The 27,399-nt window shown below is 42.5% G+C and overlaps 1 protein-coding gene across 1 annotated transcript; it reads left to right on the plus strand.

Annotated features, from left to right (window-relative positions):
* Positions 1–200: 200 nt before the first annotated feature.
* Positions 201–26,722, plus strand: B4GALT4 (beta-1,4-galactosyltransferase 4). The gene is made up of 7 exons (XM_074145971.1): positions 201–347; positions 14,090–14,566; positions 16,128–16,360; positions 20,812–20,999; positions 22,904–23,026; positions 25,482–25,586; positions 26,029–26,722. The coding sequence occupies exons 2-7, from the start codon at positions 14,299–14,301 to the stop codon at positions 26,168–26,170; spliced, it is 1,059 nt and encodes a 352-aa protein (XP_074002072.1). The 5' UTR covers positions 201–347; positions 14,090–14,298; the 3' UTR covers positions 26,171–26,722.
* The last annotated feature ends 677 nt before the right edge of the window (positions 26,723–27,399 follow it).

Consider the following 27,399-nt stretch of genomic DNA (forward strand, 5'->3'; position numbering starts at 1 on the left):
GGAAGGGGAGGGAAGGGGAGGGGAGGAAGGGGTCCTCGCCGGCCTCACGCCCCGGCCCCGCCGCCTCTCCTCCATCTCGCCCCTCGCGGCAGCGGCCGGGTCCCCCGGCAGCCGTTGGGCGCGCACGCCCCGCCCACGGCACGCGGCGCTGGGCGGTGAGGGGGCGGAAGGGAGGGGGGAGCGCGCGCTCCCGGCAGGGCGCCTGCGCGCGGAGGTGGCGGTTGGCAGGGGCGCGCGGCGACAGGAGCGGGCTGGCTGGTTGTCCGTCCGTCTGTCCGTCCGTCCTCTGTGGCTCCGGGGCAGAGGGGCGTCCGGCCCTTGGGCGCCCTCAGGCGCGGGCCTCGCAGGTAGGAGTTTGGGTTCAACAGCGGCGGCGCGCGGTGGGGGGGGGTGTCTGCCTGCCGTGAGGGTTGGCCGGCCGGCCGGCGGCGGGAGTTGGGAGCACGGAACGGAGCGTCGGGGCTGGGTTAAATTGCGGAGGGAGGGGTAAAAAGGTAGGAATGAGCGGTGGGGGTAAATTAGTTTTAATTTCTGGTCGGTGTTTCAGTTTTAAAACCTTCGCGAGAGAGCGGAGGGTTGAGGTTGTTTGTCATTGTGCCTCATACTTGGAGCATCTGGTACGTGGAGAAAAGTTTGGCCCGCCTTCTGCTTCTAGGCAGTCCCCTGGGTGCGCAGGGAGTCCCTCTGCACTGCATCCCTCATGAACACCAAAGGCAGGACTTGGGGATGTGGTCCTGCAAATACAGCTGCTGGTACATCGTTTCATGGTAGTGTGGCGTTACGGGTATAATTGGGAACTGTTACATATCTTAACAATATATACCGGGTGGAAGTACTTACTGTGTCAGGCTCAGAGATTTTAAGTCAGGAGGATGGATGTAGCGCACTGGCGTTTTCATTTTAATTAAAGCTTTTGGAAGGTTTTGTGGTAAAGTAAATTTAGTAGTTGGTGGTGTTTTCTCCATTTCGCGCATGGAGAAACTGGAGTGCCAGCACATGATGCTGCTCACTAAAATTTTCACACTGATGAGACATAAACTTCACTGATCTAGATACTATTTTGGAGGAGCCGGAATAGTGATCAGAGGGCTTGAGAGGAGACTTGCACAGGTTCATGGGAGCCTTCATTTGATGAAAATGTGTCCCTCTCAGTCTTCAGTCCTGTAGTTGACTTTGAAACTCTTGTAGCTGATTTTATTCTTCAGTGAGATGGGGAGGGGGTAACGCCTGCACAGAAATAAGAAGTGACAGGTTAGAAAGGAGCTGCCTTCCCCTAATCTGCTTCTGAGTTAAGTATCATTCCCCTCCATCTTCTTTCTCGTTCCTGGAAAGAGCTGGAGCCTTGCTGCTGCTTGGGTGAGGAGGAGGGTTGTAGAGGGACAGAAGTTCTTTAACCCTGAAGAAGTAGGAGAGGAGGAGTCCACATCACATCTTACTTCTAGTTCTCTAGACTCCCCAGCAAGATCCAGTGAGAGGGGGAAAAGAGATTAGTAACAGAGCGTGAGGAAGTGTGATGCACTATCTCCCACTGCCTGAAATTTTACTGAGCTGCTTGTCCAAAAGGTTTAATAGTATTCTGATTCTTGGGGGTTATGTTTTTAGAATTATTTTCACAAGCATATGATTAAAATTGCTTGTTGCTAGGTTGAACTAGAACTGTTGGAACAGTTTTGAATTCTGTCAAACGCTGTTCTAGGCCATAACGCTTCCAAAGGATGTGAGTTAGAGCTCTTAAATTGCACGTTTGGAACTTTTCTTCTGCATAAAAAAATGTTTGCATATTGGTTGAAAGTCTACATAGATCTAAATTGTGTTCTAACATGGAAAAAGTCCTGTACATTTAAAAGCCTAACAAAATCATGCTACCTACACAGTTTCTTGATAGCTCTCTTTGCAGTAGGCACTGACAATTTGTAATCCTTGCTGAGATAAGACTGCAAAAAATAATAAAAAAAAAAAGTAAAATCCGTTCATGCTCAAGGAAGCTTCAACTGGAATGTCCTCGGTGCAGTTCTCATGCTGAAGTACCTCCATAAGAAACAAATAATGGGATTCTGTTATTAGTTATGCATTCATAACTCATGTACAACTTTTCATTTTTTACAACTTTGTTCATAGGTACTTGTAAACTGAAAATTATAAATATATTAAGTAGCCACAGGTCTATACTTCTTACTTCAACTTCTGTCCTGTATTGCTTTAGCTATCTGTGGTTGACACTTTGGTTTAAAAAATGTATTGTGAAGTACTTAAAGCTGAAATAAGGATGTACGTGGTTTTAATGTAGTGTTTTTCTCAGGTGTTATTTTTTGTGCAGGAGAGAGGGAAGTGAGGAATTTGTCCAGAAATGCGTTGAGTGGTTGTTTTGAGTTTTTTGGGGTTTGTTTTTTTTTGGAAAGCAGCAAGGTCTCTGACATCTGGCATCCATACTGACTGATGCCACTCCAGGGATGCAGCAGCTGCCAGAAAAAGATAGGCTACTGCTGAGTTGAATCATGACCTTAGCTTTCCATTATACATGAGATTCCTGTGTTCACAGAAATCTGTTTCACCATGTGCTTTTTCAGGATATTCCACTGACCTTGGGGGGAAGGTGTTTTTAAACTGTGCTGTATTTTTTTAAAAAGCTATGTCCCTGGTAAGCAGTTAGGTAGTTACAAGGTGTGCCAGTACTGTTTGCTGTATGCCTTATTCCATCTCTTTGGCTGCACTCAGTCTGACAGTGCTGTGTCTTTTCACAGTGAAGTCAGTGTCTCAGCTGTAGTTGTGTAACAAGAGAGGCCATTCATAAGTGTGTTCCTTGGCCTGGAGACATTAGATTGCATTTCTTAGCGTAAAATTAGAGTTCGTTGCATCCTAGGAAAGTGAAAACTGTACTGGAGTATAGGATTAGCACCCGCTCAAGTTGGCCTGTGCTTGGTAATGATGTTGGGTCATTTGCAGCAAATGCTCTGTACTCACTTAGTAAATAAAGCACGAGCTTTTCCTTTGGTAAACTCAGAAATCTTAATGTCATGTTTTAGCGCTGAGAAATTGCCAAGAATTGGGCTCTGTTTTGTAAGTGAAATGTGACTATATAAAAATGTCTACTGCTTGCTCACCAAATTGTCTGGAAATGTTAAAAGTAACTGTATATCTGCTATCTAATGTTTGATATAGATGTGAAGCACTGGAACAAGAGTAATGCTAAAGCCAAGGTGTGCTGAACACAGCCAGTTCCAGCCAGCTCCAAAACGGACCCAAGGCTGAGCCCAATAGCCAGGCTGGTGTTGCCTTGGGGAAAGCGTATTTAAGAAAGGGCAAAATGCTGTGCAGCAGCTGTGAGAGGAGTGAGGAGATAGAGGGGGGAAAAAAAAACCAAACCATCCCCACAAAAAAGGTGACAAGCAGCTCTGTGAAAACCAAGGTCAGAGAAGGAGGGGACGAGGCTCTTCTGGTGGAGGACCCCATGCCGGAGCAGATTCCTGGTAGGGACTGCAGCCTGTGGAGAGGAGCCCACACAGGACCAGATTTTCTGGCAGGAGCCAGAATGGACTTCATGCATACCAGAGCTCAGGGACAGCTTCTTTTACCCATTGCATTCCCTGTGGAGCAAGTTTTTCGACTCTTTGATCATAAACCAAAGCAGGTTGGAACAGAGGAATAGCACTTCTTGTTTGGGGTAACGTTGGGTGGAAGAACAATGGTGTCCTTGATAGGGATAGGTGAGATGCTGAAATGCTGCTATTTTCTTCTCTGTCCTGCATGTCAGAGTTAAAGATGTATGGAGAATCTTCTTTCAGTGCTTTTCTGCTATGAGTTCCTTCTGTATGAAATGGATTTATTCTATTTGCCTACCAAGCCTTTCCTCATTCATATCTGTTGCAATTGCTTCTTCCGTGATGCCCACACGCACGGAGACAGTAAGTTACGTAAGGGAAATATCTAGGTTATTTCCTGGTGTCTTACGTATTCTTTATCTTTTTTAGTTTGTAATTCAGGGAGTTGGAGCTGCCAGTACTTTTGTTCTTTTACATTTAATATCAAGCAGTTTTCAAGTAATAAATAGCAAGAAAAGAGTGTGGAGCTAGCACATCTGCTTGTATTCTGGACACAACTGGAATGTTTTAGCTGGTAGAGCCTGTTAATTCTAATCAGGCCCCACAAATGCACCTTGGTCTGTTTCTTTTTAACTCATACATTTCCTCTTTAAAATTGTCTGGTTCGAGGCAGTTTGTAGAATGTTACCAGTTATTGCCTGGAAACATATATTATCATCCTACTAAAATATCAGTTCCTATTCAATTGAAAGCTGAGCTACTGTATTTCTGCTGATAGTCATACCTTCTGACATTCTTCTGACATTCTTCAGTGGGAAGGGTAGACAGAGGATCACAGAAGGTTGCTAGAAACACTGCTTGCCCCTAATCCAGCTAACCTCATGTTTGCATGCGAGCCGGTGCCGGTGCAGAGATTACAGTTTGTGGACTGAAGGGGAGAGGAAAGTGAGACAGCGACAGTCGAGATCCAGGCTGGTCTGAATTGATGTGGGTGACCGGTTGAAACATGCACTAGTCTTAAAGGTTTTTTTCACATTACTAAGTGTCTGAAACAAGGAAGTCTTTCCCCAAAACTCCTGGGCAGTCCTGATAATAAGACCTTTGTGGCATAGAGGAGGCTTACTGGGGAAGCTTTGAAATACCTACCTGCTTGGAATGTACATATTGCACAAAAAGTTCAAACAGGTTTGAGTTGCAAGAGATTAACACAATTCTACTGCAACTCTACTGAAGGAAGTGTGTTTGTCAGCTGGATGTATAGCAGCGAGGGAGGAGGTTTAGGTAGGTTGGCAGCAAAACTCTTCCTGGCAACTGTGTGCCAGGCTGGAGCTGAGCCAGCACAGCTAATACTGTGGTGCTGCTGGCCTGGTAGCTTGGGAGAGCCCCACATGGACAAGATGGCAAAGAGACAGCAATCCTGCAGGTTCCGTGAGATTGCTAGCAGAGTGTTATGGGGCAAAGTGGTGGAAAAAGCACCAGTGAGGGACAACCTTGTAATAATAAGTTACCTTATATAAAAAGGCTGGTGAGTAAGCCAGGCTAATTGAAACACCCTTCCATACAGTATACATCTGTCCGCAGTGGCACTGTCATCCACAGGTATTATGTCCAGGTGATAACAGAGAGGGGTGCAGTGGGAGCACCTGGACTTCTCCACAGGTATGGGCAAGAGGGTGGACAGCTTGATCTATGTAAGAACGGCATCTCTAATGTTAAAAATCTCTAAATGGAGCAGATACCAAAGAGGCTCCAATAGAAATTGTGATTTGCTTTTAGGAGCAAAGGCTTTGTTTCTGATCGGATGGTTTGTTGTAGTAATTATTTGTATGCAGTATTGTATCTGGCACAGTGCTCTGTCAAGATATGACTGAGTTGCCCCTGTGTTGGTTTTGCTGTGCTAGGAGGAAAGGAGAGACACTGTCTGCCATCCCAGGCTGGGACATGAGCCGAGGGAGGAGCATGTGGGATGGGCCTAGGGAACCTCCTAGAGCTGGGGAAAAGCAGGATGTGTTGGCTCTTTTTTTTTTTTTTTTTTTTTTTTTTTTTTTGGTTTTTCAGTCGTCGTGCGAGTTTTGAGCTGACTCTTTCCTGCAGCATGTGAGAGGTAACAGAGGTCTCTTTATGGTGTGGGGTTTCCTGGATGAAAAGTGTCTGCTGCTTGCATAGCGCTCTCCATACTCCTTGGAGTGACTGCTCTACAGGAAGGAGGGATGTGGCAGCAGCAGTGAGTGGTTTAATGCGCTTGCTTCATTTGCCTTGAAATCCTGAGAAGTGGTAAGTGGGGTGGAAAGAGTGTTTGTCTGAATATTTGGTTTCTTTTGTTTTGTTCTGTTTTTTAAATAGCCCGTGACTTCACCATTTCTCAGTGCAGTTGGTGTTTTTTTAATAGGCAGAGGCAATGGGATTATAGAAGTGTTGTATAAAAGAGGTGTTAAAAACTATTAGCTTAATGCCCTACTAAAAAACTAATCTGCTGAAAAGGAAATGCCTTTGAAAGGAGCAGGTTTAGATTCTTGTAAAACTTGAGGACTTGAACTCTCTTGCATAGAAAAGCTGATGCTGTAGAGTGATCTTTCTACCTTGTCAGTTGTAAAGAATTTAATTATTTCTTGTAGGGTATAACAAAGAAGATTGCTATACTGCTTCATGATAGTTCCAGAGCTAATCTATTGCTGCTTTTGACTTTGGCCTATATAAAATACTAAGTAATAGTATGCATACTACAGAGCTGATAAATGCAGTTCTAAGGAGCTCTTCCATGTTTCATTTCCTGCTTGAACTTATGAGGGTTTTTAAAGTTGGATTGAAGTTAATCCTTTTTGCTGCTGAACCTGTTCTGCTGTCTGTGAATTTGTATGTGAGCTTGAGGAGGTTGCAGGGGCTTCTGGAAAATCACTGCATGGTAGGAAACCTGTCCTTACTGGGCAGTGTGAAACAGGTAGAATCAGAACGTTAGGTTTTATTAATTAAAAATTAATTTTCCATGCATCAAATGAAAGTATCTTTCAGGAGCTGTGCAGATCTTCCATGCAGGGTGAATTATTTTAAATACAAACACAGGAAAAATAAAATTTAGGTAGGAAGTATGTTCTTACTGATTATTTATACTGTTAAAGGTAACTTTTTTGATAAGTAATCATGTGACTTTAGGCTTCAGCATAATTATCATAATGGAAATTTTTATATAAAAATGTATCAGAGAAAAAAAAGTTTTGGAAAAGAATGACGTTTTTATCAACTCCAATTACATGTCAAATTTTGTATATAAGATTACTTTCCTTCACTAACATCTAGATCAGGGCTGCAAGTAATCCGTCTTCCTGTTGATAGTCTTCGTCTGCCTCGGCATTTTGCCTAGATAAAGAAGAACCGCCTTTAGTCCATAATTTCTGTGTATCTCTGAGCTTGGTAATGCTAGTGGCTTCAGTCAGGCTGCTGGCAAATGACCACTGCATATGGGTAGATTGACCCTGCAGCCCTTGCATGGGGAACCAGCTTGCGTGTGTGTTGTTCACTCGCTCTGTGCTTGCACAGCCTGTCGGACTCCAATGCCTATGTATTTCTGTTGGGGAGAGCCCTGAATGAAAATGGATGGTTCTGATCTTTCTAGTTTGCTTAGGAAGAAGTCTTGTCCATGCTGGAACCTTGCTTACTATTTTGGCCTGCCTGGATGGAGAACAAGTTAGGGTTTTGTGATCATGCCAACAGGCTCAAGGATCAGAACTGAGCCGCCCCCCCACACCCCGGTGCATGGGGTGAGTCATATAGCACTGCGTTTCTGATCGGTTCCTACAGGTAGCCTATTCGGAACAGTGCTAGGAACCTTGGAGCAAGCAAGTAGGGTTTGGCGTATGTTGCAAAAAATATAGCAGGCTACAGAACTTGAGTTGGCAGAGGAGCTGCGGAGCACAGGGACAGACACCAGTACAGGTAAGATGTTGAGGAATGCAGATCATGCAGCGTGCCTCAATATGATTATGGATATATTTAGAAGTGTGTTTGTAGTGTCTGTCTAGATATGAGTTTGTCTACGTATAGATGGAGACCTTTCTCATTTTTCATTGATTTTGGAATTCTGGCTGGTGTCATATTTGGATAACTATGTGTTTTGATTTTTTTTTTTCATGGATTTTGAAATAGGTGTCATGATGTTTTTAACCTTGTGGCCTGAAGTGCTCTTGTAGTCAACTGTAACTTTCTAAACTAGGTTTGGTTATGCTTCACTGAGAATTTATTTCACTTTATGTACCTATGAAAGTTTCTTGGTACCTTTGATGAAGGTCAGATCTGGGTAGACAGGTTTGACAGCTATGAGAAAAGCTTAGTTGCACCACAGATGTTTTCCCACCCATATTTGAGAGATAGTCACCCTGAGTTACAAAGTATAGAAGAAGGAAGAATCACATTTCCAGCATCTTGGGGATTATTGTTTATAGCAAGATTTGTTTAGCATTGAATTTTTGATTGAAATATTGTTTATGGATGTTTTAATGTCTAACTGGGTGGTCTTTTTTCACCCCCTACCAATATATCAGCCATGATTTAGGGATATCAAAGACAACAAGAAGAGCTTCTCTAAGTATGTAGGTAACAAAAGGAAGATGAGGGCCATACCTGGAGTCCTACATCCATTTCTGGTCTCCCTAGTCCAAGAGAGGCATGGACGTACTGAAGAGCCCAATGAAGGGCCGTGAAGATGATGAAGGGACTGGACCATCTCTCCTATAAGGAAAGGCTAAGAGAGCTAGGACTTTTCAGCCTGGAGGAGAGAAGGCTCGGGGAGGAACTTCCCAATGTCTATAAATACGTGAAGGGAGAGCTCAAAGAGGATGGAGCCAGGTTCTTCTCAGTGGTGCACAGTGACAGGACCAGAAGCAATAGGTACAACTGAAACACAGGAGGTTCCATCTGAACATCAGGAAACGCTTATTTTACTATGAGGATCTCTGAGCCCTGGCACAGGTTGACCAGGAAGGTTGTGGAGTTTCCATCTTTGGAGATACCTAGAAGCTGTCTGCACATGGTCCTGGGTAATTGACTCTAGGTGGCCCTGCTTGAGCAGGGGGGTTGGACCAGATGACCTCTAGAGGTCCCTTCCAACCTCAACCATCCTGTCATTGTGATTTGTGTATCCTCAACCTGTACTTAATTGGTAAGGATTTTATTTTATCTAATTGGAAGTTATGAAGTGCAAAGTATCTGCTCCATTGTTTCATGTGAATGGCAGAATGACTGTTGGGCTTTATTAAGGTTGGAGTAGATTCTGCATGACTATTCTAGTTAGTATTTTATTAAGGCTATTCCATTAATAATGATTTTATGGATGTGTTATAACTCCTGCTTTTATACTTCTTCTCCAAATGTGGCTTATTAACAGTAGGCCTTGGGCCTAACTTTTTTTTTTTAATTTTTTTTTTCCATTTCTTTAACAGTGCCCAAACTCTGGTGTTCTTGACTCTGGGTTAGGTACCTGACGCAACCCAGGTATTTTAAGCTTGCTGGTAAAAGATCACTTTTTCAAATGAAGAATCCTTAGCGTGAAATAGTTAAGCAGCATCTTCCAGAGGGGTGATGATCAAGTTTTCCTTTCATTTCTCTGACAGGCAAGTTTTTCTTAAGGCTCTTACTTGTCCTTTTATTTCTAGTTATTGTCCTTACACGCTCTCCATCTTTGGTGGAAGTCATAAAAGTGCCACCTCTTCACTGTGTCTCTCAGTCACCTTCATTCATAAGGGTACGGTTCTTTATTGTTTCTTAGTAGATTCAGACAATGTCTTTCTGTGCACATGCCATTCCTCTGTCTCAGGAGAAAAGAAAAACCTAATACCTTTTAACCTATGAAGTAATAACATAAGGTGAATTGATGGGTAAGTTGATTTGTATATGTTTTCCCATTTAAAATACCTGAAATATCTCCACGCTTTCCATCTTTTGAAATACATACTATATTCTCCATAGAAAACATCCAAATACCAAACTGCAAGTTTATGAAACATGAATTATGCCCTTTGGCATGTGTGTTGTGATGAGTTGAAAGTGACTAATTGTTGTGATCATGCATGCATATTTATGCTGCTCTGTTGAAGTGCTCAAGTGTATTTTAAGCAAGAGAATGTTCTGTTGCTGCTGTAGAGCTCAGTGAAGATGTAGTGTTAGTTATATGAAATAAACCACACTGACAGTAGTGCGGTCTGAATATTTGTCAGAGTCAAGTACTGTGAACTTGTAGTAACATCTGCTTATAAAGGAATCTCCTAAAGCTGACAAAGGAAATTGGTATTTGTGAGATTTCACCTAACTGAATAGGAGGGGAGGAGGGTAGAAATAAGGTTGGTGCAGTAAGTTCCGAGTTTATGTTCATAATTTAACATCCTTGTACCTTAGCAATTTTACACCTGAGTGCTCTTCCGGATATTAACAACAAAATAAAAGGTATTTCAGAAACTTGTTCTTCTGACTAATACTGTTGATTGCTTCCTGATATTTCATTATGTCTTTTTCCATGGATAGTTCATTTTTAGTTTTTTATTTTATTTGTGGAAAAAATAATTTCTTGGGGCAACAGCCCTTTTATACCAGTTTGTGCCTCAGAGGTAAGCAACTGTTTTAACTTTTTTTTTTTTTAAATGCAGTCTACTTCTGATAAAGTGGGAGGCTATGAATTTAATAAATTGGTTTTTTGCAGAACAGCTGGTGATAGTCATTCCCTGCACGTTAATTTCAGTATCTTAACTTCAAGTTGTCCTTGTCACCCCAGGTTAATCTATAACGTACTTGGGTTGGGTGGTGGAGAAGGAACTTCTTCCTCTTGCACACATTTTGTGCAAGTTTATTGTGAGGAGAGGTTACCCTACTTCAGGTGATTCATCTGCTGGATCCTGGACAGTAACTGAGAGGTTATGAAAGGCAGCAATTTAGATTATTGCATGGGAACTTGCAAATAGAGTTTAAATAAGCAAATTACAAGGTCTTTGATTTAATAGTTACAGGCTAATGTTACCCCTGGGGTCCACAGTATTTACTGTTCTCAGATCGTTCATATAGCTTATCACCGATTTCCTGTATGCAACTATTGCGGAGTATAAACTGGCAGGGGGTGGTGGGCATTTTCTCTTTTATTTGAATCCCTGTTGTTTCAGTAGTGATACACAGTGGGATAATAAGGTAAAGCATTTTGAACCATTATTTCCTCAGTTGTTGCAGTTGTGAGTCGGAGTCCTAAGCGACTGAGCTGAAATTTGAACAAAACTGTGGTTCAGAATCACTTCTGTCGTGCGAAAGTCTTCCCCTGGTATGACACCTAATGACAGCTAACTAGGAAGTAATGCTGGGCTGAAAGACATGCACTGATATTTCGGCTGGCAACAGTCAAAACCAAATGTTATCCTGTTTACTGCTCATTAATTGAGCTAAAAACTGGAACTATTTAACTCAAAGTGTATCAGTATGATATTTTTGCTGTCACATGTTGGGGCACTATGGCTGCTAATTTATATTATTATGGCATGTCCACCAGCAAGACTCAGCAAAATGTAAGAAGTAAAATTCATTGCTGAAACAAAATATATTCATTGAAAATCTCAGCATTTTTGTCTTCCATTCATGTCATTTTCCCATTTAATTTCCTTCTACTTAATTTTATTTTCCTGTTTAGTTGGGGTGATTTTCGTCTACACCTGTTGTGGAGACTGAGTTGAGACTTTAGAGACATGGGAAGATTTTTAACTGGGTTTAATCCATTTTCTGCTTGAGCCCATTTCAAACTCTTTGGTTAATTTTTCTTAACTGTAAAACAATGATTACTCTCACCTATTTTCCTGGGCAAACTGGAGTGTCCTGTTTGCTAGAAAGTGAATCCCGCTGCCCTTTTTCTCTGTCTTTAATTGAGAATTTCCTCTTCCCTCTTTTCCTGATGCTTTTTCACATCTTGGTTCCCTTGCACCCATTGGCCTGCATTCCCAGTAGTAAGAATTCATTGAACAGCTCTGATAATACGGAAGGAGAAAAAGGTTTCTAGTTCACTCTTCTGTGTTGGCTGTATAGGAGAGAGAAATGATGGCAGTATGGTTTTACCACAGTATGTAAGTAAATACAGCAAGGATGCATACCAAGTGAGTATGAAGATTATTATGACTGAGGCTTGAGATTTGTTTGCATTTGCATCCGAAGTCCATATATGTACTTTTGGAAGTTGGATACTGTTTTACTCCTCTTAGCATTATAAAATGAAACCTGGTCTAGTGGGTGGTGTCCCTGCCTGTGGCAGGGGGGCTTGGAACAAGATCATCTTTAAGGTGCCTTCCAATCCAAACCGTTGTATGCTTCTATGAAATTACCTTCAGAAAACAAGTAGCTGAGCTTACTGTATCTGTGAAATGTGTTACTGACTGCCCCTCAAAGTTGCTTTCCAGTTTTTTGTTACAAGCTGACAGACAAAGAGTATTGCATGCTCTCAGCATGTAGTTTGGATGTGATGATTCTCTTGACTTTTTTTTTTTTTTTTTAAAGATGTATATAGCTGTCCTGAACTGTATAGATTTTCTTATTTTGTAGGTCAGTGGGATGTTAGGTGTTGCTCTGTGGCTGGTGTCTCCCTTCCTGTTCTGACAACAGAGCTAATGGGTATCAACAGAAGAAAAACTAGTTCTGTTCATTCTTGGGTTTCCTTCGGAGAGTAGTAGAGACCCATGCTGTCAATACCTTACAGGCTATTCTGATGATTTCCCATGTGGAAAATTAGGGGAAAGGATGTAAATGAGAGCACTAAGCTAATTTTTTGGTGTCCTTTAAAACAATGAGGCAGAGACCCAGGTGGTCTCCAGTGTAATTTACCTAAGAACAGAAAGAATTCATTGGAAAATGCAGTGTCAAGGGCTAGGAGACAAGGAGGAGAGGACTAAGAAGAACTCAGGCTTCCCTTTGTTTTGGTGATTCTCTCCTTGTGTTCTTGAAGATCGGGGCGGGGGGAGGGAAACCCAGCAACCCCCCCAAAAAACCTGTTGTTATTAGTATGACTTTATGGCTTTTTGGTTTTTTTTTTCCTTCTTGAGAACCTCTCCCTCTCCTTTCTCTTTTTATTCCTTACTTTTTCCCCCCCTCCTTTCCTTGTGAATACTATTCTCTGGTGTAGTCCCTCTTTTTTTTTTTTTTCCTTTTTTTGCTCTCATCTCTGTGGTTGAAGTAGATGTGGATGAAGAGATGAAGTAGATGAAGAGATCCTTCATTTCTAGTGCTAAAGTCACTGAAAACTCTTCTGTTGCTTCCTTAGAGCAACACTGTGTGGTGCATGTGGATGGAGAGAGTGGGTCAGGCACTCTGTGTAGCACCTGCCGGGAGGGACAGCAGCTGGTCATTCCCAGTGAACCCCAAGAAGCTCAGGCAGTACATCAAGTAGTTCATCTTGTTGGGCCTAGGTCTGGCTCCTACATACATCCCCATAAATTGGAAACTTTTCCAGAAGACACCTGGGCTAGTGGGAATGTAGAGTTAGTGTATTCGTTCTGCCTGCTATATGTCTCCAGGATCTCATATATATTTTGAAAGCTGGCATAAAATAACCATCCATGTTTTTGTATTTTTTCTCTTTGATCCAGCCTGTTTCGTGTCTGTTGTCTTTAATCACTGCCTTTGCTTCACTTAGCCTCAGTCCTTGTTCTTGTCACAGGTGGCGATTTTCTTGTGTGTTTTCTATATCAAAGCTCTCTTTTATTAAAATTTAATTCTTTCTCTGCTATGAGATGATAATAACAGACAGAAGTATTAGCGTGGTAACTTTATAGAACGATGGCAGGTAAAGGCTGTATGAAAATGGAGCTCTTGAAAGAGGGCAGGAAACACAACAAAGGATTGGATCTTCACAGACCTAACACTGACAAACTGAACCTTTCCCTTGAAGAGCAGGAAGATTTGCCTTCTACAGCAGCATGTGAGAGGGGAACACTGGGCAAAGACCCACAAGGTGGTACTGGCAGGCAGCAGGTATAGAGGAATGATTTCTGATGCCTGTTAAGTATTGTGGGGTTCACACTGTGTTGTGCAGAGCAACATAGCTCTGCTGTCAATAATACTCTCTTTCAGAAGAAAGTGGTTTAATTCTGGAGAGATTCATGTGGTTTTTGTTTTGGTGAAGGGAGCTGACTTTACTCACGGCCAGCAGAATCCCTTGCCTTGCAGCTGTTGTTAATTTTGGTAGGAATAGAAGTAGTAAAGCCTCTGTATCGCCAGGCACTGTACACAGCCATAACGTGGTGTAGTGGTTGCACTTTCTGATCTTAAAAAAAAAAAAACAACCCAAAACACAAAACCAAACAACTGGGAGTGAAGAACGAAGCAGGAAAGTAATTTGCCTAAAATCATGAAGCTGGTTTGTGGCTGAGCTAGGATCAAAGTTCAGTGTTTTAGTTTCTGACCAGTGGTTTATATTTGCTGTTTCTTTCTTGTTTTGTCATAAGTTTTTTTTTTTTTTTTTTTTTTTTTCATCAAGTCTATGAAGTTACAGCAGTGGAGGGTCGTAGAAACTAACTCTCTTCTTCCTTTTTGCCTTTGTCCAGGTTAAGTCATATTTTCTGACATTTGAAGAGCAATGCAGCACCATGGCTCCATGAATAGTGAAACTTCAGGAAGTGTGGCAGCCCTCCCTGCCTCCAACTTTCCTTCCATACTGTGACATTCTTCTCGGATTGGTTTCATCCCCGCTGGATGTGCAGTGGCCTGCCTCAGCATCAAGCCAGAGGAAGCCGTTTGCAGATCAGGGAGAGCCATGGCCTTGAACTTCTATATCTTCCACCTCTTCTATAAGTTCAAAGTGTTGGTGCTTGTCACTTTGTGTTCGATGGCGCTAGGGGCCACATTCTGTTACTTTGTGGACTCCAGAGAGCAAATTTTTAAAGCTAAGAGCATGGTACAGGATTTCAGAAAGGTAATTAGCCTGCACGGCAGTCAAAAGGAAGAGAAGATCGAATCAATTGCGGAAGTTCCCATAGTGAAGTCTTTTCAGAGTCGCTGCCCAACTCTGTCTCCATACCTGCGTAAGTGATGGTGCTTTCCTCTCCTTTCTAACAAGTTACATCTGCTTTGGTACTGCTGACTTGGTTTTCTTCCTGGACACTTTTCCTGTGAAACATACAATGCAACCAGTTGCAGTAAGCACTTTCGAGTGAGGAAGTGACTTGTGGCACAGAGTGCCTGTGTTGGGTCTGGCTGGGATAGCAGTCCATATGGTGCTATGCTTTGCATTTGTCCCTGAAACAGCTCTGGTAACGCACCGGTGACTTGGCTATGGCTGAACAGTGTTAGCACCCTGTTGAGACTCTTTTCTCTCTTCCCTGGCCCCCCAAAATCTGGTAGGCTGAGGGGTGGGCAAGAGGCTGAGAGTGGACACAGCCAGGACAGCTGACCCCAACTGACCGAAGGGACATTCCATACCATATGACCATACCATTTATCCTGCTCAGCAATAAAAGCTCAGGGAAAGAAGGGTGGGTGTTCATGGTTACAGTTTTTGTCTTCCTGACAACTGCTATGTGAGCTGAGATCCTGCTTCCTAGGACGTGGCTGGACATGTGCTTGCCAATGGGAAGTAATGAATGAATTTCTTTTTGCCTTGCTCACACACACAGCTTTTGCTTTTTTTGTTTAAATATCTTTATCTCAACCACAACTCTTCTCAGCCTTGCTTAATTTTTTGCCTTTTCATTATTAGATATACTTTTGTCTCTCTGTTTTGACAATTGAAGGGCTTCACAGCTGCATTGGGGTTAGCACAACTTACGGTGAAGGTTCAAATAGGTGACTGTTCTGTTGATTTGGCCATTTTTATTAGTCTACTTTTTTTTGTGTGTGTGTCTTGATATTGCTAGCAGCACCAGGCTTCTGCTTTGCAGTAGCTTGTCATTCTTGTCTTCCTCTTCTTTTTTGTGAACCTGACAAGGGATTCATTTGGGAAGCTGGGTTCTTTCCCTCTTCTACGATGTAGTCCAAAAAGCTGCTGTCTAGCTGCACACCCCCACCACTGCCCCCAAGATGTATTTGCTTAAGTAAACGCACTGCGGCTGTAGCCGTCACATTTGCCTGCATTGTTCTCTTTCATGGGTGTGCCAAGTCCAAGTCCGGAGGGGCTGGAATAATAGCGCAGTGCAAAAGAAGTGATGAAAATTTCATTTGGCTACAGAAAGCCCTGGTACATTTTATCTTACAAATTTATAGCCTGTGATGTTTTTGTTCGTGCTTTCATCTTGCAGCCACAGTCCTATGTCTCTTTCTACTTCCTTTCTCCTCTGCTTTGCCCTGGCAGCTGCTTCTGGCCAGTCCTTCTGCAGTAGGGTGGAATTTATCTTGATTTTTTTTCTTTTAATATATTTTTTTATCATCACTACTCTATAATCGGTTTAACCAACTGAATGCTCAATACCCTCTCCTTCCACTGCCTGCAGGATGCCCTTGTAGCACTACTCTTCTCTTGGAAAGACAGGGAAATAAATTGGGGCTCGAACCTGGGTTTTTTATGCTGGTTACAGGGTGCCTCATTAGGTGACTCGGCTAGCCACAACCAGAAACATCTCAGGAAAGCTTCTTGTGCTTCTCCTACAGGAGGTACCAGCAAACTTACTTTCAAAGCATCTCTCACACTAGAAGAAGTGCAAAAGGAGAACCCTCAGGTAGCCAAGGGCCGGTATCACCCTACAGAGTGCTCAGCATTGCAGCGTGTGGCCATCCTCATCCCATACCGCAATCGAGAGAAGCATCTGCTGTACCTCCTGGAGCATCTCCACCCCTTCCTACAGAGGCAGCAGCTGGACTATGGCATCTATGTTATTCACCAGGTGAGGCAACTGTGCAGAGATGTGTTTGGGAGGTATGACAATAGTGCTCAGCAGTCTGAGGAGAGGCACGCTGCTGCCTCTGCTGTCTGTCTAACGTCAGTCCTCCAAGCCTGCTTCAAACACATCTACTTGTTGTGGGATGCAAGGGTTCGTGCAGCCATTGCTATCAGCACTACAGGATCTCAGCACCTGTTGGCAAAGCCAGGCAGTATTAACAAAGTGTCTTTAACTGGTGTCCATTTCTCCTTTCTATTTCTGAGTTAGCGTTCAAAGCATCTTTGCCAGTGCGACTCACTTGTCTTGCAGTATACACATACGTAACTAGGCTGACATGTTTTCTGTCTTTAAATTTGGAGTTGTTTGGATTGACGGCCTCAGTTTGTATCTAGCTCTCCTCTCCCATCTGCTTGCTGGCTGTCATGCTTAGTAAGCTGTGCGTATCCTGTGGTTGTACTTCTGCTCTCTCAAACTAAACATGCCAGCCACTGCTTGTAGGTGCTTTACTTGCCCAGCAAGGGCTGTGGGAAGAAGTAGTCATGGCAGAGCATTTGGTTCCTGAAAGATTTCTTACTTTCTTTATTTTAATTCATTCTATCTCTGCTGAGTCAGTGAGCATACAAGACCTGTGCCATGTTGTCTTTCATGGAAGGTTCTTATCTTCTGGCCACATGAGCTAAAAGCACTATAGATTCCTCTTTTGTAATATGGTGTCTTTTTCTTGATCTTTTGGTGTGTTTGCTTTAGAATCATAGAATCATCTAGGTTGGAAGAGACCCTTGGGATCATCAAGTCCAACCATCTACCCTACTCTACAAAGTTCTCCCCTATACCATATCCCCCAACACCATATCTAAACGTCTCTTAAACACATCCAGGGATGGTGACTCAACCACCTCCCTGGGCAGCCTATTCCAATGCCCAACCACTCTTTCTGTGAATAATTCTTTCCTAATGTTCAGTCTAAACCTACCCTGTTGGAGCTTGAAGCCATTCCCTCTCGTTCTGTCATTAATTACCTGTGCGAAGAGACCAGCACCAACGTCTCTACAGTGTCCTTTCAAGTAGTTGTAGAGAGTGATGAGGTCTCTCCTCAGCCTCCTCTTCCTCATAGTAAACAGTCCCAGCTCCTTCAACCGCTCTTCATATGATTTGTTTTCCAGGCCCTTCACCAGCTTCGTTGCCCTCCTCTGCACTCGCTCCAGCACCTCGATATCTCTCTTGTATGGAGGTGCCCAAAACTGGACACAATACTCGAGGTGTGGCCTCACCAGTGCTGAGTACAGGGGCACAATCACCTCCCTACTTCTGTTGGCCACGCTATTTCTAATACAAGCCAGGATGCCGTTGGCTTTCTTGGCCACCTGGGCACACTGCCGGCTCATACTCAGCCGCTTGTCAATTAGAACCCCCAGGTCTCTTTCTTCCAGGCAGCTTTCCAGCCACACTTCCCCAAGCCTGTAGCAATGCACGGGGTTGTTGTGGCCCAAGTGCAGAACCTGGCACTTGCCCTTGTTGAAACTCATGCCATTGATGTTGGCCCAATGATCCAATCTATCTAAGTCTCTCTGTAGAGCTTCCCTATCCTCCTGGGAATCGACACTCCTGCTTAACTTGGTGTCATCTGCGAACTTGCTGATGATACACCCTATGTCCTTTCTTTTACTATCATTTACTTACGTGTTCTGCTTTGACTATAAAGAGATTTTTCAGACAGCAGGAGAAAAAGGTGATAAATTAATTTAATTTCTCTTCCATTCTGTTTAAAGAGGCTAGAGTCAACTAACCAGTATGAGGCAGTGTTTTCTAGTGAAAGCTTACACTTCTGGTCAATGGCATAGCAGAACAAAAGTCATGGCAGGATATATACTTTCAGTCTGTTCTTTCATTTAGAGTCATCATGTGGCCTGCAGAGTGGAAAAACTGAACGTTTTTTCTGCATTAGTATTTACTGTAATCGTACATAAAATGGCTCAGTCCAGCTAGTGAGCAGTGGTTAGCAATAAATCATTGGGAGAATGGGCACACATTCTTTTATTTATTGAAATATGTGAGGTGGAGAATGGCTGTTGTCATGTTAGCAAAAAGTAATATGGAAGTATGAAAGTTCTGTCTTGTGAGCAGCAGTGTAAAGTCTGGACTTGCTCTATCAGAGTTTTTACTGGGGAGACTGGAAACTTTTGCTTAGCCTTTCTATGTAGATAGGCATACTCAAAGACTGGAAAATGTGTCTAACAAAACTCTTTTATGGCAAATCTATTTTCACTCCCCATTTGTGATGTCGTTAGTTGTTTTAAGTATCTTTTGAGAAGTAGTTAAAAGCAGGATTTAACTATTAAAATACACAGTTTACTTTGGAGGAAGATGAAATGGGCTTTTTATATTTTTTTTTTTTTTTTCCCTGAGCCACTGAAAGGCATACTCCAGATCTTTTCTTTATGGGCTACTTGTAACATCTTGAAAGTCGTGTTTCTCTACACAAATGTGTGCAAATGTGAGCGCAGAGCTGAAAAATTGCCAGTCTGTAATTTACCCCAAGAAGGTGAATGATTATTTTCCTAACGTAAGTTTGTCATGCAGTCAGTGTTCTTCCATAGAAACAAAGGGGGACGATTCTCCCTTCAATAAAAGATGAGAGTAAACTTTGCTATTTGTTCAGCATCTGATCTAACATTGAAAGCTGCCCTGCCTGGAAAGACATTTTAGCCATCCTTGGGCTACCTTTGCACAGGAAGTGGGCTGTGGTGCCTGACTGTACTGATGGGGGAGATAGAACTGCAGCGGATGGTAGATGCTGCTGCTGTGAAGTAGGCTGGGTTTGGTGCACAATACAAGTTAAGTTCTCTGTACGTTCTTTACCAGTCACCTGAATTGTTCTGTTCACTCAATAGCCTATGTTTTCATCATCAGGAGAAGATTATCTGATGGATATTTTCATATACAGGACACTTAAAAAAAACAACAAACAAAAAACAAACAAACAAAAAAAACCCAAACAGCGTCCCAAAGAAAACACTCAGAAAAATGTCATCATAGATTTTTTGGATACATTGTATCTTAATTTTTCTTGGAAAATTCATTCACTGACTGAAAATGGAAGCAATTAATTATCCCTCTCTTACTTTCTCAGATCAGGCACTGGGCTATATTTCCCTAACTGCAGGTGTGGAGCCATAAGTCCCATAAATCTTCTTGATGCAGATGGCCATTGCCATTTCAAGAAATTGCTGCGTCGAAGCAGAGTGTTACTTTTTAGAACAATAAAACATGCTTTGTATACAACTGCTTTTCCCTACGGGAAGCCTTCTCTCAGGCTGGGGAGGCCAGCTTCTTTCTCATCCTCCATGGAGCCTCTTTCAGTCCAGGCAGCTTCTAGCAAATGACCCTTTTCTCTTGAAAATTGCTTTTCTTATTCTTTCAAGTACATCAGGTTCCTAGCTCTGGAAAATGACTCTACTGTTAGTTTCTGGGAGCACAAGGCTTGGCCCTTTGACTCCCAGGTGGAAACTTGAGGCAACTCACCACTTTGTCATCAGGAGCAGAAAGCCTTCTACAGGCTTGCAGCCCAGTTAAAAATAAATGGCAAGATAAGCATACCTGTTGCTCAAGAGTGAAGAGAGTCATGGTAAGCTTACAAAACTGCCAGGTGTGTCTATATACATGTATACTTCAAAGGTGGAAAAATTGTATTTTTGAAAAGCCAAGACGCACTAATTCACAGCAAAAGCAAACAACAAAGACTAGTAAAAGTCAAGTCAAGCTCTGTGCTACGGGGAATCCCTGTGCAGCATAATAATTAGGTTATAGATAGGAGTTAAAAATGGAGAGATCTGCTTTTTATTTCCCGCTATGCCACCTACTGTGTGACCTAAGGCAATACAGTGAACTCTTAAAGCATTGCTGTCCTCTAAACTGACTGGACAAGCATAAATCATCTGTGGCAGGGGCTCTGACATCTATAAATGAATTAGTACAGGAGTAATGTTTTTGGGTAGATTTTTTTTTGTTGTTGTTTTGGTTTGGATTTTTTGCTTGTTTGTTTGTTTTTAAAACTTCCGTAAGCCTTACTGACAGAGCTGTATGGAGGGCCAGTTCCTAAACTGTTTACTGATACCTCTTTTGTTATGTAGCCTGATGGGCACTCCAGGACAGGAGCAGCAATAGCACTAAAATTGCATCATGCAGCATGTGTACTTGCGGTGCCCAGACAACCGCATGCTCTCCTGGCCCTGGTTGTGTTTGTTCATGACAAGGAGAGAATGAAGAAACACTTTGCGTCGTTGGCCACTCTGATGCTGTATCTAATGCTACGGTGTAGCTCCTTATGTAGTTACTGCTGTAAAGGCTGTGATGCGTGAATGTGGTTGCGTGATTAGAACAAATGCCCGAGAACCGTTCTGGTTCAAAAGGTTTGACACCACCTTCAGAGGCTTTTTTTCCATTCTCTTCCACAGGCTGGCAGCACCAAATTTAATCGAGCTAAACTGCTGAATGTAGGATACATAGAGGCCCTAAAAGAAGCAAACTGGGACTGTTTCGTTTTCCATGATGTGGATCTGGTGCCAGAAAATGACTTTAACAGTTACATGTGTGACAGACAACCAAAGCACCTTGTAGTTGGCAGAAACAGTACTGGATACAGGTAGGAGACCAGGAATATGGAAAGAATACCAACTGGGAAGTACTGCATTACTGATAATGTTCCTCTTCTGATGGAGCTGTACACTGGTATCTACCCTTCCTTCTGACACCAGATTTCTGGTGGTAACGCTCTGCCTCTCTGGAGTGCCTTCTGACTGTACAGACATCTCTGAAGTCATCTGCGTGGTCACCTGTACGAATGATCATTGTCATCATTCTGATTTCTGGGGTGAGGAAAAGAGTGTTTTGAGAGGAAAGCAATGTGACAGGCGTTGTGCAAAGACCTTCTGTCAAAGCTAGAAATACATTTGCAGTCTCCTGGTCCTGTGATTTGACAGTGTCATCCTACTATTGTGCTGATAAAACTTCCCACTTAGCTTTTGCTGTTGAAGAGGTAACTTCTGATATTGAGAGCTCAAGTGTGAGAATTTAGCAAGGGATGGGGTTGCCCTTTAGTTATTTGGCTGTACAGCATCTAATACAGGATCGTTCTGACTTCTAAGTGGGTCCCCTAAGTGATACTGTGATATAAATAAACCAAAGTGAAAAGTCAGGTTCTGGCCACCTCAAAGAAAAAAGGCTTCTGAGCTTGGTGAATTTAATGGCTAAAGTGGTTTCATTGAATGCGGTTTCTTTAAAGAGTCACCTCTTATGTCATGTCACTCTAAATATTAATTAGAAGTGGGCTTTTCAAAAGCTGATTTCTGAGTACTTTGAAGTAAAGCTCTGCTTCACTTCTGGGTTTCCTTTGTTAAATATACGAGAAAGAGGTGGGAAGTCCAAATCCTTAAACAGAGTAATATTCACTTTCCAGTCATTCAGTGAAAACAGGAACAAGCACAAATGAACTAGGCTTGTGGCAAGTTTTTAGAGCTCTGTGCCTTGCATGCTGAGGGCTACAGGTTGGTCGTGCACCAACGCAACAGAAACACTGCTTTGGTTAATTGACTGGCAAGCAGAATGCAGTATGGACTAGTAAGCGGACAATGAGATGGACTGAAAACTGGTGGAACCCCTGGGCCCAAACGGATCACTGGAGCCATGTCCCAAGCACCTCTGCTTGTCTGGCATGTGAAATGCCACAACAGATACTGTCCAGCCCTGGCAGTTTGTTCCACGGTTTAGTTTCACATACATCCAGAAATCAAAATGCAATCTGCAGCTGTGTGCACGTCACCTCTGAAGTTGGCAGTGGCAATGTAGTAGGGGCTGTGCTGTATTGCTTACCTTAAGGGCCAAGAAAGAAGACAGTATCATAAAATGCGATTAGCAAAATGGTAGAAGATGATAATAAGCATGGTATGTAAGCATGTATCTTTTAAAATATATATCTTTTTTTGTATAAGCATATATCATTTAAAAGTAGATGCAGTTTCCAGGAAAGGAAGGTAGAAGTTAAAAATTAATCTCCTTCAGAGCTGAGCTCCATTACATTAGGTTACTAAGTAACTTGCACTGTACCTTACCTTGGAATTGGTTCTGCAATATCCCATAGCACGTGCCCCCTTGCTGGGATCTGATTTAATTTCAAGTTTTTCAGATTCAGCTCTAAGGTATTTGATGGCTGTCATTATTGTGAAGCTCCCACTATATTAGTGCATAGCTTTGTTCCTTTTCTACTCATCAGAGTCCTTGAGGTGAAGTGCCTTTTTAGCTGGCAAGGGGAGTCATGTAAAGAGAGAGAAACTATTGAAGATAGTTACCTTCTCTCAGTTGGACAGTTCTGCCCTAAAGCACATCACCACCTTTTTGTGAAAAGAGGAAGAGAAGAAGACCTACCTCATGGATTTGTGCACCCTTAACTCTGTGAAAGACAGGTCTAGATCCAGAGTTTCAGGGTGATTTTTTCATTGTTGGTAGAACTTGACTTTTAATTCTTCGTTCTCGCTTCTCATATACTTCTAGGTTACGGTACAAAGGATATTTTGGAGGTGTAACTGCTCTAACAAGAGATCAGTTTTCCAAGGTGAATGGATTCTCTAACAGCTACTGGGGTTGGGGTGGAGAAGATGACGACCTTCGAATCAGGTAATAAATAAATAAAAGGCTAGAGGGAAATGGGTGTGAAACGGGGAGGCACTGATCTTAAAAAAAATAAAAATTAAAAAAATTGGTGTGACTTCACACCTAGCCTCCAAAGATGGAACACTACTGGAGCATTCAATTCAAAACAGCATCACAGCGGGGATGTGGAGTGTGAGATGCCGTTCTGTGAATGGTTTCCTCTTTAAAAAGGTTAAGTGTGCCTGAGACCTCATCCTTCTCCTGACAGCATTGTTGGTTGGGTTTGGGGGATTTTGTTGTTGTAGTTGTTTTGTTTTGTTTGGGTTTTTTTTGGTTTGGACACACAGTATTTGTATTCTTGCTTGGAAACTGGTTATAACTGAAATAGTAAGACTGAAGACTGGAGTATGATTTGCCAGAGAGACACAAATTTACTGAGTTCCAATGCTTTGCAAGAGCGTGGGAGTGTTTTGGTGGGACTGGGTTTTTTGCATTCATTGACTACCATGATTTACTCCAAGCAGGGCTTAATTTATATGTGGGTGGTGGTGATGATAGTTAAGATAGTGAATAACCTGAATTTTAGGAAGCCTGCTTGTGTATGCATATGCCCTTTGCTCTTGTTAAAACTACTTTTTGCAGACATGCCTGTCAAAGTAGGAGAAACTTGTTAGTTTGAGAGGTTTAGTGGGACAAAGAAGTCAACAAAACTTTTATGTTGATCTTTTGCCCTTTGCCTAGGAGGAAACCTCTAATCTTGCATTGCTGTTAGTGAAGGAAGGGAAAAAACCCACCAATAAAAAGCCCTGCAACCCCGCAAACTCTGCTGGCAGAGCCTGCCAATTTGTAACTTGGGTGTGCTCTGTCATTCTTCAGTGTTTATCCTTTTCAATTGCTTAAATATGCAAACATTTATTTGGGGGACATGAAATTAATACCCCTGGTAATATTAAATAATTACACTAGTGAAATCAAGTGTGTTAAATTTAGGAACTTCCAAATGAGAGTTTTTCTCTGTGTCAGTTCAGCAAATCAGTCAGCTGTATCTCAAGAAATCTAAAAGATATATTGGTGACATTGATTTCTGTCCCTTAATAATCACAGCTTCTTTTTTTTTTTCCGCTTCTTTACCCCTAGCTAGACACACCGACTTCTCTGTGACCTCTTGGGAGCTGGCTTTTATAGTGGTAGGGGGGTGGCTTGGTACCACCTTATTCCCCAGCTTCCTGAGAAGCGTCACAGTTAATGAGTGAACTAAGCTGACAGTGGTGTTCTTTCAAATGTTCTTGTGGGCAGCAGATCAGCAGGATTTGCTGAGGGTCTCCACAAGGTTTGCAAAGGGCTGGAATCAGAAGTGACGCTTGCTTGCGCATGGTACCTCGTAACTTTGCAGCTGTTGTGGTCTTGGTGTGGAAACCAAATCGTATGACCCAGAGTGCACACTGCAACTGGACTTGGCTCATGCCTTTCCTCTTGGGTAGATCTTGGACTGGGCTGGTTACAGAGTTTGCAGTGGATAGGTAATGGGAAGCTTGCTGTCTCGGTTGGTGGTTGTACCAAGATCCTTGCAGCAGATGGCAGCATCCCCTTCAGTATCTTTAAGAAAGTGGGGCCCAAGTACTCTGGGTCCTACTGTTTAGCCTCACGCTAAATGTGATGGTCTCTTTTGGGCCCCTTCCTAAGATGTGCATCACAAACAGATTTTCAGATCATTTGTTTCATAATTTACTGCTACAAGCAGTCATTGGAAAGCTGTAGGGGCTCGGTTTCTTCAGTCCTTGGTTTCCTGTTGCTCTTTCAGCTGCTGATGTGACTGGGAAAGACCTGGGCTATTCTTTAATTATGTTGTAATTAAGTTAACCCTTTCTGCTGACAGAGCAAAATTGTTGTGCTCCACAGATATGCTTAAGGCCAAAAGCTCCAACCAAGTGCCTGATGTCAGACACAAACCCATGCATGGGGCTCAGTGTTTCTGGCATTGTTCTCAGAAAGAAATTGTTCTTCATGTCAACAAAGAAAAAAACTTCCAGGTGCCAACTATTAGAAAATTAGCTTTATTTCTTAAGTGAACTATGAGGTATAGGTGCTTTATTGCAGAAGTTGAGATGAACTTGTTGAAAAATGTGTGGAATCTTACTGCAGCCCTCCTAGGTTTAATAGAAGGCAGCACAAACAAAAGCAGACAACGCTAATTTAAATGTACTCTGTTGTGTAATGTATGCTTAAAGCTCTACATGACCTCTACTCTAGTAACTACCTGCTTCTGTTCACCCTACTGGACCTGTTTTCCAGAAACACAACTCTGAGCCCCATTTCTCTGGCAAATCTGTTGTGGAAGAGATGAAGATGAGTTTCCTACAGTTCTCTGCGCTTGCTTTGATTGCAACTACAAGAGATGAAATCTCCAAATGTTGCATTTTTTCCCTTAAGAGCTTGTTTATAGGTGGTGTCTTGCTCATGGCACTATTGTTTCTTCCAGGGTTCAGATGCAGAAGATGAAAGTGGTGAGGCCATCTGCTGAGGTTGGCAGGTACACAATGATATTCCATGAACGAGACCGTGGTAATGAGGTGAATCAAGAGAGGTGAGTTGTGAACAGTGTTCCACCTTGCATTGTGTTGGTATGTCACTAGGAGCCGAGTGCCTGGGGGCCAAGTTCTCTGTTCTAGGCCAAAGAGGCATTCTGTGGTACCCAGAGGCTATGGGGGACACCGCTGTTCATAGCTGGCAGCTGTTCTGACATCTGTACATGACATCTGCCTAGAATCAACTGGGTGATGTTCCTTTGAAAATTCCAAAGTTATAGTTACATGGATATAATTTGAGCATATGATTTCAAAGATTAAATGAAAGGACTTTTTTCCCCATGTCTGGTTGTCCATGCTGAGGACAGGAAAAGCGGGAGTTTACATTCCCATAGATACAGAGTGGCTGTAGCTTTGCCTCTAAGCTTACTAGCAGTGGGAAAGAGCTCAAAACTCCTTTCCTATGCACGTCAATGAAGATTTTCTCCTCTTTGTCCTCAGGATGAAGCTTCTACGTCAGGTGTCTAAAACGTGGAAAAAAGATGGGCTGAACTCTTGTTCATATAAACTGCTCTCAGTGGAACACAACCCTTTATATGTCAACATCACAGTAGATTTCAGCATGCAGCTGAAGATCTCATAAGGGTGAGCACCACACAGGTGATAGGAGATGGTAACAGATCATGTTCGTGGTTGCTGTTGATGACTCCCAGCAGTCTGCTTGAAAGAGTACTTCAGTAGCACAGAAGAAAGTTTTTCTTCACAGCATCTAATTGATTGGCTGACAATTTCCTTTTGGGAGGACTCGAGATAGGGACTGAGCCAAGGGACAGGTCCTCATGTTCTTCTATGCACTTTCTACTGGGACATTTGCAAAAGTGTCCTTGTTTGGGCTGGTCCATTGGAAGGACTGAAACTAAGTCTCCTGAAAAAAGTTTTGTTCTTGCAACTATTTCTAAACTTCTGATTTGTTGTAGGGGGGAGGCAGCCTAGCACTGCCAACACTACCGTGACTTCAAAAGGAACAGGCCAGTCTTTTCTTATTAAAAGCACAAGATTTCTCCACCGATTTGCAGAGAAAAACTAACTTTTTTTCTACCCTGAGGAAAAACTGCTTATGTGTGAGGGAAGGGCAATAATGGTAAGAGGTGAGGAGATGTTAAAAATCTGTCAATAAATATGCTCCATTGAATTCAGAAGCCTTCTCTTGTCCTTCATAAGTGTAACTCACCCTGCCATGGGACTTCTGAAGTGTCCTGGGGCAAAATGAAAGTCTCAGTTCTGCAGTATGCTGCAGGTTTTGGGTGTTATTCTGGAGAGATATGGAAGGAAATGCAGTGGCCAACTGTGTCAGATGGAAAGAAATTGTTGTCCACAGTTTTTAATGCTTTTTGGCCACAATGTTAACAGAGTGCATATTTGTATACATACCCAGGCCATTATTATTTGTGATTCTCATTTTAGAAGACTGGTGAAAGTCTGTGATTAACAAACTGTTCCAGCATGCTGCAGGATTTCTGCTAAAATTAGAGCACTCTGCTTTCCTTACTGCATTATACCTAACTGTCCTTATACCTGCTTGTTGGATATTCATCCCATTCCAGGTAGATGTGAAGCTAGGGGCATTAGGATATCAGTATATTGTTTTTAGGAAACAATATACTAAGAATTACAAGACAAAATGCAACTTCTGCTTACTATAATATTGAAGAATTTTTCTCTAGCTGGTTGACACGTTATTCTAACTGCAGAGAAGGCTGAAGCTTTAAATACATTTTCAGGTGTTAGTGGGACAGATGCAGCTTTTCAGTGAACTGGGAATTTTAGTATCTACAAGAAGCAAAAATACCCTGTGTCATCCTTGCAAAATAA

The sequence above is a fragment of the Numenius arquata genome, chromosome 1 (genome assembly GCF_964106895.1).
Source record: "Numenius arquata chromosome 1, bNumArq3.hap1.1, whole genome shotgun sequence".
Classification (NCBI taxonomy): domain Eukaryota; kingdom Metazoa; phylum Chordata; class Aves; order Charadriiformes; family Scolopacidae; genus Numenius; species Numenius arquata.

Coding starts and splice junctions, on each gene's coding strand:
- B4GALT4 (XM_074145971.1), top strand. CDS start 14,299: ATGGCCTTGAACTTCTATATCTTCCACCTCTTCTATAAGTTCAAAGTG. Junction 16,361..20,811: donor GCATCTATGTTATTCACCAG/GTGAGGCAACTG, acceptor TCTCTTCCACAG/GCTGGCAGCACCAAATTTAA. Junction 21,000..22,903: donor AGAAACAGTACTGGATACAG/GTAGGAGACCAG, acceptor ATATACTTCTAG/GTTACGGTACAAAGGATATT.